We start from the raw sequence: 13,108 nt of genomic DNA, 5'->3' as shown, positions 1-13,108 counted from the left end.
GGTTTGGCGTACCAACTTCACAGCCCTGGTTAATAGTCCATTATCTTTACTGCTACACCAACATAAAACAGCATCTTGGACATGTAGGTTTCAACTAAAAAATTTTTTAAATCCCATGTAATTTAGTTTGATTTTCATTTTGCATTCTCTGTTTGCATTGTGGCTGGAATCCCCTTATTGGATCACAGTGTTCATGAAAAATGATTTCATTAACCCCCTTAAACTTGAAGAATAAAAATCATTAAAGAAATGAACCCATGTGTAGAGGGGAACTGTTAGGGAAAGAATAATTTGAAAACCAGGCATTTAAGACATTGAAGAGAACAACACGAACAAAAAAATAACTCCCTCAGCATGGGACAGTTGACCTTATCAGGCTGCTGTAGTGTGGGAGGGGCAAGTTCAGCCAATCCAGGAATGGGAGTGTGATTATATGATTTCCTTCTTCCATATTTGGGTTAAAGGGATGAATTATCAAAGAAAATAATCCTTTCACATGATTGGAATGTTGGAAGATTCAGGACAGAGAGGGTATAGATTCACTAATAGGCAAAAAATCTTGCAGTTTAAGAACATACCTATAGCCAACAGATATTTCTATCAAATTTAAAAAGCAGGGAAGTTGGACAGCTATAGTGAATGCACCAGGGGAGCAGGAGACCTGACCTCCTCTCTGAGATATTGTACTGCCCTACAAATTTGTCAAAATGCAAACACAATTTGGGTTGGTCTTTCACAGTCCAATCCACTTCCTGTGTAGCTTGGAAGAATTTGGTAACATGTGCCTGCTCTCCTGGTGCATTAACTATAGCTGCCCAATTTCCCTGCTTTTTGAAAGTTTGATAGAAATATCTGTGGGCTATAGGTACATTCTTAAACTGCAAGGTTTTTTGCCTAGTAGTGAATTTCCGTGTTCTTTAGTCCAGGAGGTAAGAAATAGGATCCTGTGCAAGTTTGCTGAGAATGGATTGATCATTTGCATGCTTATTGAGTTCAGTAGGATTCACTTCCCTGCAATCATGCTTAGGATAGGTCAAACTGACCACAGGGGATGGGGAGGGAAGGAGGGGGAGGGGAGCAGGAGGGGGAGGGCAGGTTTGATCATCTGCATGTTTGAGTTCAGTGGGATTTACTCCTGTGCAATCATGCTTAGGATAGCTAAAACTGACCATGGGGAGGGAAGTCTGGAGTGGGCAGGGGAGGAGGAAGAAGGAAGAGGGGAGGAGAGGAAGAAGAGGAGAGGAAGGGAGAGGAGAACGGAGGGAGGGGAAAGGCAGGCCTGATAATTTGCATGCTTACTGAGTTCAATGGGGTTTACTCCTGTGCAATCATGGCTAGGATAGGTAAAACTGGCCATGGGGGAGGAGGAGGGGGAAGGGAGAGTAGAGGGAAGGAAGAAGGGGGAGAGGGGAGCAGAAGACGTGGGAGGAGGAAGGAGGGGATTTGGAGGGGAGGGGGAGGGGAAGGGAGGGGTTATCCTCTCTCCCATGCTATTTAACATCTATATAAAGCCGCTGGGAGCCATCATCAGGAGATTTGGGTTGCAGTGCCACCAATATGCGGATGACACTCAGCTCTATCTCTCATTTAAGTCCTCACCAGAGATGGCTGTGGATACCATTTTCAAGTGCCTGGAGTCCATAAGTGAATGGATGGCAGGAAATAGGCTGAAGCTGAACCCCGACAAGACCGAGGTACTGCTTGTGGGAGACAAGAGGGGGTTGGGTGATTTTGACCTGGTGCTAAATGGGGTAAGATTGCCCCTGAAGGACCAGGTTCGCAGCCTCGGGGTTGTTCTTGATTCCCAGCTGTCTATGGAGGCTCAGGTTTTGGCAGTGAGCCGGGCAGCTTGGTATCAATTACATCCAATACAGAGGCTGTGACCCTACCTCCCTGTTCATCTGCTCCCACGGGTGGTACATGCCCTGGTCTCCTCTTGCTTAGACTACTGTAATGCGCTCTACGTTGGGCTACCCTTGAAGACGGTCCGGAAACTACAGCTGGTACAGAATGCGGCGGCACGTTTGATTAAGAACAGCCGCCGCCGTGATCATATCACCCCAGTGCTAAAAGATCTGCACTGGTTACCAGTTGTTTACTGGGCTTAATTCAAGGTGTTGGTGTTAACCTTTAAAGCCTTACACTGTTTCGGTCCAGTTTATCTAAAGGAGCGCCTCCAGCATCATCAGATAGGCCGCCTGACGAGATCAGCCTCACAAGACCTTCTCTCGGTCCCGCCAGTCAAAACAGCTAGGCTGGTGTGGACCAGGGAGAGGGCATTTTCGGTTGTGGCCCCCACCCTCTGGAACTCTCTGCCTTATAACCTTTGCCATGCCCCCTCCATGACAGGCTTCTGCCGAGAATTGAAAACTTGGCTCTTTCAGCGGGCATACGGGACCTCTGAGTAACTTTAGTTTGACTCTGTAATGATGTGGGTGGGTTTGGATTAAGTAGAGTTGATATTGTTTTGTATTTATATGTTGTATTTTATTCTGTGTACGTCGCCTAGGGTGGCCGTTAATTCGGTCAGATAGGCGGCTTAGAAATAAAATTTTATTATTTTATTATTATTATTATTAAAGAAGAGAGAGGGAAGGGGCAAGAGGGAGGGGATAGGAGGGGAGGGCAGGTTTTTAACATTTGCATGCTTTTTGAGTTCAGTGGGATTTACTCCTGTGCAATCATGCTTAGGATAGGTGAAACTGACCTGGAGGAGGAGGGCAGGAAGGGGAGGGGAGGAGGAGGAGATTGGGTGGGTGGGCACTGAGCAGTGGGGTATCCCCTTTCCTTTCCAAAAAGAAAACACTGTGAACAGTATCATTCTTTTTCAGGGTTTCCCCCACCTTTTTATTCTACAGCAGGCACATGTAGCCTCCCACCCAAATTTAAACCAAAGCTGTCCCTGGCCACATCCACACCAGCCCTTTATTTCACTTTAGACAGTCATGGCTTCTCCCAAAAAATCCTGGGAAGTGTAGTTAGTGAAAGGTGCTGAGCATTGCTAGGAGACGCCCTCTCACAGATCTTCAGTCGGAGCGGCTGACTGTTAATCCACTCTTGCCACTGGAGCTCTTTCAGGGAGATAGGAGTCTCCTCTCAGCACCCTTCACAAACTACGCTTCCCAAGACAGCCATGACTGTCTGAAGTGAAATAAATGTCTGGCGTGGGTGTGGCCCCCTGATTAGGCAAGCCCAGCAGCTGTGAGTCTGGCTTTGAGTTCAAGCCAAAATTTCTTAAATTAATTAAAAACCAGCCAGGCTTTTTATTTTAACTTTTAAACTGCAAAAGACGAAGGTCAGAGTATTGGGCAAGATCAGTAATAGGATTACAGGCCCTCTGTGAACATGGCTGATTTTTAATTAATTTCAACAGATTATGAGAACTCTGACAGAAAAAAGTCCAACAGGGCTCTGGGTTTTTTCCTCTCTCTTTTTACACTTTGAACTCTTGGTTCTCTCTGATTTGTGTATCACCATGAAAATTAAGAGGGTTGTTAAGCACGCGTTTCTGAGTTCAGGACTATACATTTTGTAAGATTTTGTTTTGAAATGAGTTTATGGGAAGGATCAGAATGGCATGTGGGGGGTATTATTCAATTTAACATTGCGGAATGCGAAAAATTCGTGTTGACTATAGTATGTCGCCACTCCCGTGGCTGTGTAATACATTCGCTCTGGCCACCAGGTTGGACAATTTTTTAAAAAAAATCATGGATAATGGCTGCTAGTCATGATGGCTGTGTACTGCAGTGTTGGAAGGGTTGTGCCTCTCAGTACCAGTTGCTAAGGAGCACAGTTGGGGAGCGTCCTTTTGTGCTCAGCTCCTGCTCGTGGGATCTTGTTGGCCATAGTGAGCACAGGATGGTGGACTAGATGGGCCTTTGGTCTGATCTGACAGGGTTGCCCTTAGTATGAAGGGGCACAGGCAGTGCATAATTAACATGGATTTCACAATTGCAAGAGGTGGCAATGGCCTAAGCCCTCTTTGGGTATTGTTACAACACAAGTAGAAAAGGGCTGGAGGCTTTAACACTGCCCCCATCGCCATGCAGCTCCTTCTGGCTTTCCAGTGTTTAGTTATGATGTCTGCAGCAGGGAGCCTTTTCTACTCACGGAGGCTCCCTGTGGAAGATCAGAAGTTGTTAATCACACGGGGAGCCTACTGCTGATGTCACACTAGAACAGGAAAAGCTGGCAGGAGCAGGCAACAATGCGGCCCTTTTCTACTTCTGTTTCCCCTTCACGGCTGTAACATGTGAAGAGAGTTCTAGGCAGTTTAAGAGGAGGAAAGGTTAGACATTGGTCTGTCAGTGATTGTGAACTATAGATTATTAGCAAAAAGGGACCTTCAGATTCATCTTAATTCTCCAACCTGGGATGGGCATCTCTGGAGTTGGACTGCTGCCTTCACACCCTTCTCGTGGACTTCTTGAAAGCATCTATCTGGCCACTCTTGGGAACAGAATACTGAACCAGATGGCCCCTTGGTCTATTCCAGAAGGGCCCTTCTTTTTACATTGTTTGCTACTCCTTTGAGAAGAATTATGATCCCACATGTGTCGGAAAGTTCATATCAGACCAGAATCTCATGCGTCTGAGTACCCTTTGCAAAAGAAGTGTTTGAAAACAAAACTTAAGGCTCTTAACCTGGGAACCTAATCCAGTGCTGCTTTGGACTGTGTGAAATAATAGTAATGTCTTTGAGCATATACAAAGTGCAGTTTGAGAGCAACCGTAGGAGAGACATGGCTCTATATAATATTTGTGATGTGTGCAATAAAGCCAGGAACAAAGGAAGCTGTTTAATACCTAGCGAGACCATTTAGCTAACTGCTGTCTACACTGACTGGTAGCAGCTTTGTAGGATTTCAGATCTCAACCCTACCTGGAGATGCTGGGGATTGAACCTGGGATCTTTTGCATGCACAGGTAGTGTTCTGCCACTGAGCTACAGCCTCCTTAAAGTAGTCCGTGACTACTTGGGTTTCTGATGACCTCTGTGCCTGACACTTAGATGTGGTGTACAGTATTAGCTTGATTGGGGGGGGGGGGTTGTGCTGGAAAAAAATGCACTGATACACCAAGCCTAGTCAGTCATGCTCAACTATTTCTTGTTTAGAGTAAGAGCTAAATCAGAACTGTTCTTAAATGATCTTTAATGGATTTAAAGTTGCTGTGAGTTCACAGAGAAGCATTAATTAACATTGCTGTAGACGCAAAATACTGTTCAGCCATCACTGTTGCAAACCTTCATCAGGCAATCTCTTTGTGTGTTTCAGTAATCACCTTGGAAAGAGCCTACAGCTTTTGATGGACAGAGTGGATGAGATGAGCCAGGATATTGTAAAACACAACACCTATCTAAGGAACACCAGCAAGCAGCAGCAACAGAAACATCAGGTTGGTTTTGGGGATAGTCCAAATCACATCAGTTTGGGGTGAAACAACATAGGATGCGGGTTATGTAAATGTACTGCCTTCAAGTCGATTCCAACTTATGGCGACGCTATGAATAGGGTTTTCATGAGGCTGAGAGGCAGTGACTGGCCCAAGGTCACCCAGCGAGCTTCATGGCTATTTGGGGATTTGAACCCTGGTCTTCCAGGTCATAGTCCAACACCTAAACCACTACACCACACTGCCTCTCTTGCGGCTTCTGTAACAGGATGCAAATTGCAAGATCTTTTTATCGCATCTCCTAAATACACAATCTGATCTATCTTAGACGCTCATTACATGCAAAGCATGGGCTGAGCTATGGCTCTTTCCAGCGTCTTCATTTACCAGTATAAATCTGCAGGGGCAAATTTATGAGAAGATTTTAGAGATGTAAAAACTGATTTGAAGGGGGGGGGAGATCCAGGACTGTTACCCCATCAGTTATTGCTTAACTTATAATTGCTGCAGATGGAGTGCATTGCACCATACTCAGTCTGTTTGTTATTGAGATTGAGAACAGTTCTGTGTAAGAGCAAGCAATTTTGGTACACAATGCACCTACTCAATGCAAACTACAAAAATAAATGTATCTGATATCCATCTTCTCTTTCCCCAGTTCCTTTTCACTTTCATATTGTCTGAGATACAGATCTTTAAGCTCTTATTTGCTAACATTTTCTAAATCTGGATGTGTTTTGGTTCTGCTATCAAGCAGTAAATGTCACCAGGCATTCGTTTGCTCAACAGTCAGAGGCTTAAGTATTCCAGTGACATTGGTTTCTGAAATGTTTGCCATTTGAGTAAGAAAAACTAGCAGAGGCTCTTCTCCCATTTGTGAAGATTGAGTGAACCATTTATGAGTTTTCTGTACCCTTTGCTCACCTACAATATTAGCTCTGTTCCTTTAGATTATTGAGAATAAATGTTTTACTGCCTTGTATTCTTTGCTGCAACTTGCTTCATTTTTTCATCTCAATAAGCAGGTTAAGGTGTGTTGAAAATGATGCTGAAAAAGTCCTACTACATTCATGCTTTGAATCAGGGGTTCCCAAACTATGGTGCACGGACCACCAGCAGTCCATGAGCTTCATTCAGGTGGTCTGTCTGTGAAGAACAGCGGGAGCAGCAGCTGTGAATAGCCAGCACGGCGCATTAAATAGGCTTATTAACTTTTGATTGTACTTTTGTTGCTTCTCTTCTTTACTGTATTTATATTCTGTGGAATTCAAATTGTAATACAATAAAATACATAATTAAATAACAAAAGCAGGAAAATACAATTAAAGATCATACAGCACCTAGCACAGTGCATTGCAATTGTTACAACACGGCTTGGGACCACAATACCTGATGGAACGCCTCTCCCAATATGAACCCACCCGTACACTACGTTCAAGATCAGAGGCCCTCCTCCGGGTGCCTACTCCGAGGGAAGCTCGGAGGATGGCAACAAGGGAGAGGGCCTTCTCAGTGGTGGCCTCCAAATTATGGAATGATTTTGCCTGGCGCCAACACTGTTATATTTTCGGCACCAGGTCAAGACTTTCCTCTTCTCCCAGGCATTTTAGCATGTGTTTTATACTGTTTAAATTTTTAAATTGTGTTTTAAATTGTTTTTATAAGATCTGTTTTAAATTGTATTTGTTTTAATGTTTTTAGTTACTGTAAACCGCCCAGAGAGCTTCAGCTATGGGGCGGTATACAAGTATAATAAAATAAATAAATAAACAGGCGGAAAAATCATTAAGGGATCCACCAAGATTCTCAGCAATTTTCTACAGATCTGTGGAGGGAGGTAGGAAGTTGGGAACTACTGCTTTAAATACCTCAAACTAGCACAGTTGCTCAGGCTGCTCCAAACAGGTGGCAAACAGTACCTCTTTCCCCTCCTCCCTACAACCTTACTGAGAGGCAAGGATCTTGGGGGACTATGTATGGTTTTTTGGCTTTTTTTTTTTCATTGTCCCTCTCCTCCTCCAGTGTTAATCCTAATGTTTTGCCTCTTAACCCAGTACTTCATGCTGCAAGTTCCAAAACCAGGGAGTTAGAAAACAGAGTTCAGAAAAATTGGATGGACTTTAAATTTTCACCTAAATGTCTTCTGAACTTTTGGGAATCCATTTTTAATTCGGGAAGCCCAGATTCTGCTTTTGAACTTCTCCGAATCTTGAGAGCTTGGACAGTCGTTCTGAAGACTTCTAGGACATGGTAGCCTCTTTTTAACATACACACTGTGTCCCATAGTGCTACAGAAGCATCTGGGACCATGCCAGGTTGTAGTTAAGCTCCCAGTCCTGCAGCATCTAATTATAAAAATTTAGGCAATGGACTTCCTATCTTTCCTCCCCCCTCCCCCCAAAAATCCAGTTTATTTTAAATCTCTAGTTTGGAAAGTTGAAAATCTATAGACCACATTGTTGATTTGGGTGGGATAGATGGATCACCCAGTGGAAGAAGGATTGAAATTTCCTTGTTCCTTAGCCCCCAAAATGGGACAGGACCCACCTCATTTTGAAGCCTGACAGCAATTTATAAAATGCTTATACCAGGAAAATGTATGTAAAGGTAGCTTCTTAGACTTCTTCCAATTAACTCTTGGGGTTCCTTTTGGATAAGAGAGTCTCGTCTTATAAGAGAGTTTGTCTTTCCTGTCCTTTTTCCAGTACCAGCAAAGACGTCAGCAAGAGAACTTGCAGCGTCAAAGTAGGGGAGAGCCACCCCTCCCCGAGGAGGACATAAACAAATTGTTCAAACCGCCCCAGCCACCTCCCAGGATGGACTCGCTGTTGATTGCAGGTAAACCCTTCTGTTTTTTGTATCTCTTGTCCTTTATTTTCTGCATGACATGGAAGCAAAAACAGAAGCAGTTTCTTTTTGATGACTCTTCAAAGGCCTTGTGGACTACTGCTTTTTTTGAGTAACACTTTCATGAACTTCAAGGAAATCTGATGCAACATTGGCCAGCAAGTTCTGCCTTTAATGTCAGCTGCTCCTAATCCAAAAGCCAGCGTGTCTGACGGCTCTATGTTGTTTTGGTTATATCCTTGCCCATCTTCCATGGAACTCCAGCCATCATGCATAGGGTGTCCCAGCCAGCAAGGGACTTCATCTTGTGCCTTCCTACTGTGTCCTACAACTGTGCAACTTGAGTTTTAATTTCAAACTGGTGGTCCCAACCTGCTGTGAGATTTTCAGACCTGGCTGTCCCCATGCTGACCTTCCTTACAGAAGGATGCAAAGCTGTTGTATTAATAATAATTCCCTGGGCTGCCCTCCCTGAACTTGAGCTAATTAGTTGTGCCTGTAGTGTTTGGGATTAAAAGCAGCTCCATATTTTTCTCTTTCTGTCCAAGGTGACTGAAGTGATAAATGAGGTACACAAGTATTGTGTGGGTTTCTTTCTTTGATACTTTTTGCCTTTGGAAAGAGGCACTCAAACCTAGGCTCAAGGCAGAAGGATAGACAATGCACTGTGAAATGGAGAGCTGGTAAACAGACAAGGCGAGAAACCTTTTTCATGCTTCAGAAACATGGGCATTTTGCTATTAATTGCATCAGTAGCTTGAGACCTATTCACAGAACATCCAGATGTTTTCAGCTTCATCCTAAGTGGGTTCAGGAGCAGGAGCTAAAGATGTCACGTTGATAACAAAATTTGGAACGAAATTTTACATGCTCAGGAAATGCTGCTGCTCACATTGTCTTTATGAACAGCATACAACGTAAAGGTTTTATAGCACAATTTATTTTATTTATTTATTATTTGATTTATATCCCACCCTTCCTCCCAGCAGGAGCCCAGGGCAGCAAACAAAAGCACTAAAAACACTTTAAAACATCATAAAAACAGACCTTAAAATATATTAAAACAAAACAACTTTAAAAACATTTTTTAAAAAGCTTTAAAGGCATCTTTTAAAAAGGGTTAAAAAAACATTGTTTTTAAAAAAAGGTTTAAAAAAATTAAAAAGCAATTCCAACACAGACGCAGACTGGGATTTAAAAATCTCCTCCCTTTTTTTGTGAATGGCTATATTTGAATTCTGGTCATGAATTCTCCCAGCAGCTCAGCGCTTGTTAAAGAAAAAGGACATCCTGATGAAGTGTTCTCACTTTTTCAGTTACATTTTGATGATGTCTGTGTTCTGGTGGGTTATACTTCAGCCATCTTCCAGAGTTAGGGCAAGGAGAAGTCTATTTGAGCTCTAACAGCCTTCAGCCAAAATGCTTTTCTTTTTAGCAGAGTCAGGAAAAGAACTGAAAGCATTCACTATATTAATGCATGCAGAATTAAGTCGAGGATCAAAGCTGAAACTTAGATGGCTTTGTCTCTAAGGCATTTAACAACTTTTTAAAGTAGAACATTAAAATGAAAGTGTGTTGGTCTTCCAAGCAGTTCTAATTTTGATAATCTAACTTTGTCTGTTTTTGCTCTTCCCGACTAGCTGAGGAAATAATGAATTTACAGTTTTTCAAATTTACCTCTCTCTTCCCCATTCCCCCTTTTTTGTTTGTTTTGCAGGTCAAATTAATACTTATAGCCAGAATATTAAGGAGTTCACTGCACAGAACCTGGGCAAACTCTTCATGGCTGAAGCACTTCAAGAGCACAACAACTAGGGAGGAAGATGAAGTGCTTGTCATCTCTTGCCCAAAGAGGAGATGCGCAGAATCTCAGCTCCTTTTTGCTTAAGACATTTTCCGTTGCTCATTGCAAAATGAACCGTGAACCAGACTCTCATGTGTTTTGAGTAGAATTATCCCTCTTCTAAAGAAAGAGAAAAAAATAAAGACCAATTTTAAACTTTTTAGCATGTGCTTATTGACTGTTGGAATGCTATCTCCAGCTTTTTATATACCACTGACTGTAATTCGCACGCTAGTGTTTTAGCTAACAGATTACTTAAACTTGCCCTTGCAATAGGAAAACACTTTCCCGTGTGCACCAACAAAGGTGGTTGAACAGAAGAAATGTTCTCTCTTGGTAGAGGTACCCTACTTCTGAATTAGATTTCCCAATTTGCATTTTTAAAATCCATGCTAGAAAGGGCTCCAATCCAAAGTGTAAGGGCCAACCAGATATAATGTTGGTAGAGATCTGTGAACTGGATCTCCTGTGATTTTTTTTTTTTAATGGTACATGCATGGGTGAGGCCCCAGTTCAGATCAGGGCTGAAGGAGGCATGTTATTTCTTTGCTTCTGTGGAAAGAAATATACAGATATCCATTTGCTATCTGCAGGTTTTCTCCCATGGGACAAATAGCTTTTTTAGGGGCCATCAGGAAAATCGTACTGGAAGAAAAAGCTAGCCCCCACCTCAGCACCACAGCCTCAGTAATTTGTCTCTTCCCCCTACAGCCCGGCTGCATTTACTATTTTTTTAAAAAAACGTGGGATATTGGATCCTATCTGATTTTTGGCCAAGATGTGGGACTTACAACAGGCTCTTCTAGTAGATACAATGGCTCTCGCCAGCTGTTTTCTGGCTGTTGCTATGGTCATTTTTTAAAACACACAAATAGGCTAAATGTCATAAGTGGCTTTTACCACTTGAGAGTTCCCACTTAAGCAAATATCTTTCTTCCCAGTGGTTAAGGGGGGGGAAATTAACAAAATTGTAAAGGCTATAGTTGGGGACTTTTCTCCCCAAAAGCCAGTCCCCTGAAAGGGTTAGGGTGGATAATTACAGCAGCAAAATTATTCAGTGTGTTTCAGTGTTCATTTGTTACCAGGTTATTTTGGATTGGGATGTTATGTATTTCACATTGGGGATATAAAGGGTGCTTTTACTGTCGGCCAAAAATATCAAAAGAGGGTTAATTCAAATTACCCTGAAAGGGACAACCACATGGAGTAGGGGGAGGCAGTAAGTAGCTTCGTTAAGCGAGTGTTAAATCCAGTTGTCAGGATGGAAACTCCCCCCCCCCACATATCTCCCCAGCATTTAACTTAAGAGATTGTTCACATTATGTAAATATATATGCATATAGTGTGCAAACCTCAGGCACTTGGCAAAGTGTCAAAACAGGCCATGGTATTTCAAAGTTCAGAGTGCTCTTGCGTGAATTGTTTCTACAGTCTGCTTATCTAAACTCTTGAATCTGATTAAATATCCTGTTACACTGCACAATACACCACTCTTGAACACCGCATTCTACAGAAATTACGTCCAGAAACCTTGAGCTAAATTGTTATATATTTGGCAAGGAATTAAAGCTTTTATAATAGAAAACCAAACGCTTTAGCAGACAAGAGGAGTTAAGAACTAGAAGGACTCTTATCAAGGCAGAGACATGAGTTGTAGTCTTCAGGGTTTCTGAAGAAAAGCACAGGGAGGCCACCATACCTATGGAACCTTGGATCTAATTAAACAATCTGTGTCTTAAGATCTGTAACAGCTTGTTTTGTTTTTTTAGCTGCATATTTGTTTTACTCCTGAGACTTGCCTTCAGAAAACCATAAAAAAGAATGTCATATTTTTGCAGCCATATCCAATGCGGTGCCCTCCAGTCCTTGCTGGACTACAGCTCCCATCATCCCTGACAGTTAGTCATGCTGGCTGGGGCTGACAGGAAATGGGAGTCCAACAACATCCTGGAAGAATGATCTCTGAAGCACAGTGAGATAGCCACCACACTCAGCAGATGTTAAGGGTAGAGAGCTACATTAAGAGCTCTGTGTGCCATTTAGCCAGACCTGCACCTTCTGGCCTAGCCTGTTGCCCTCAGGAGTAGTAGAAGACACCCACTTACTGCAACTGTTGACGTCTATTTAAACAGCCCTGTCAGTTTCTGTATGCACAGGGATGGGGGGGTGCCATTTTGTCTTTCAACCCAGGCAACATAATACATTGGCTGTTCCTGATGCCTTTGGGGAAATAGCCGTGAAACTGGCTTGCATCCCATCAGCCCCAACTTGACCCATGAGTCTTGAAATCGATATCAATGCAAAACAACATTGGACGCAGCCCTTATGGGAAGGCAAACAAGCACAGTCATCTGCAGGGTAAATGAAGTGATTCGAGCCTGGTGTTAATCAGCCATGGTGAATTGACTTTAAATATGATACACAATCTGATACACTTAAATGATTGCCTTCACCAGGGAGATCAGTACTCCAGGCCGCACAATGAGGCTAAAATAAAGGAATAATGTTTGTGGACCTGGTATGCTGGAAACCGAGTCCTAGAGCAATCAAGGAGGCAGGGGTGTGTAGAAACTTTGGCCCTCCAGATGTTGCTGGACTACAACTCACATCAGCCTTGACCATTGGTTATGCTGGTTGGGGCTGATGGGGGTTGTAGTTGAGCTACCACTGGAGGGCCAAACGGTTCCCCACACCTGCTTTAGGGCTTGCAATGCCAACGTGAGCACTTTGAATTGAGCGTGGAAACAAACTGGGCACCAATGTTAGTGTTTTAGACAAATCTAAATGGAGCTTCAGCCAGTAATCTGGTCACTGCAATTTGGACCAGTTTGAAGTTTCTGAGTTGCCTTCAAGGGCAGCCCCATGCAGAGTTAGGCTAATGGGAGATTACGAAGGTCCAGTCATGTAATTAATAAATATTCTGCCCTTCCTCCCAAAGGAGCTCAGAGTGGCAAACAAAACACTAAAGTATCTTACCTATCTACTCCTGTGGCTGTGTTAAATAGGGAGTTGGCCTGTATG

General features: G+C 43.0%; 1 protein-coding gene across 1 annotated transcript in view; it reads left to right on the top strand.

The window, feature by feature from the left end:
• The window catches only part of EIF3H (eukaryotic translation initiation factor 3 subunit H), a 95,489-nt gene extending 85,242 nt beyond the window's left edge, over positions 1-10,247 (top strand). Inside the window, exons 6-8 of the mRNA XM_061605460.1 lie at positions 5,280-5,400; positions 8,103-8,235; positions 9,962-10,247. Coding sequence (XP_061461444.1) covers positions 5,280-5,400; positions 8,103-8,235; positions 9,962-10,059 — 352 coding nt within the window. The 3' untranslated portion in view covers positions 10,060-10,247. The remainder of the gene's footprint in view (positions 1-5,279; positions 5,401-8,102; positions 8,236-9,961) is intronic.
• The last annotated feature ends 2,861 nt before the right edge of the window (positions 10,248-13,108 follow it).

This window comes from Rhineura floridana, chromosome 1, assembly GCF_030035675.1.
Source record: "Rhineura floridana isolate rRhiFlo1 chromosome 1, rRhiFlo1.hap2, whole genome shotgun sequence".
Classification (NCBI taxonomy): Eukaryota; Metazoa; Chordata; class Lepidosauria; order Squamata; family Rhineuridae; genus Rhineura; species Rhineura floridana.
The sequence above is the reverse complement of the archived record's forward strand: the minus strand, read 5'-3'. Positions and strand labels throughout refer to the sequence as shown.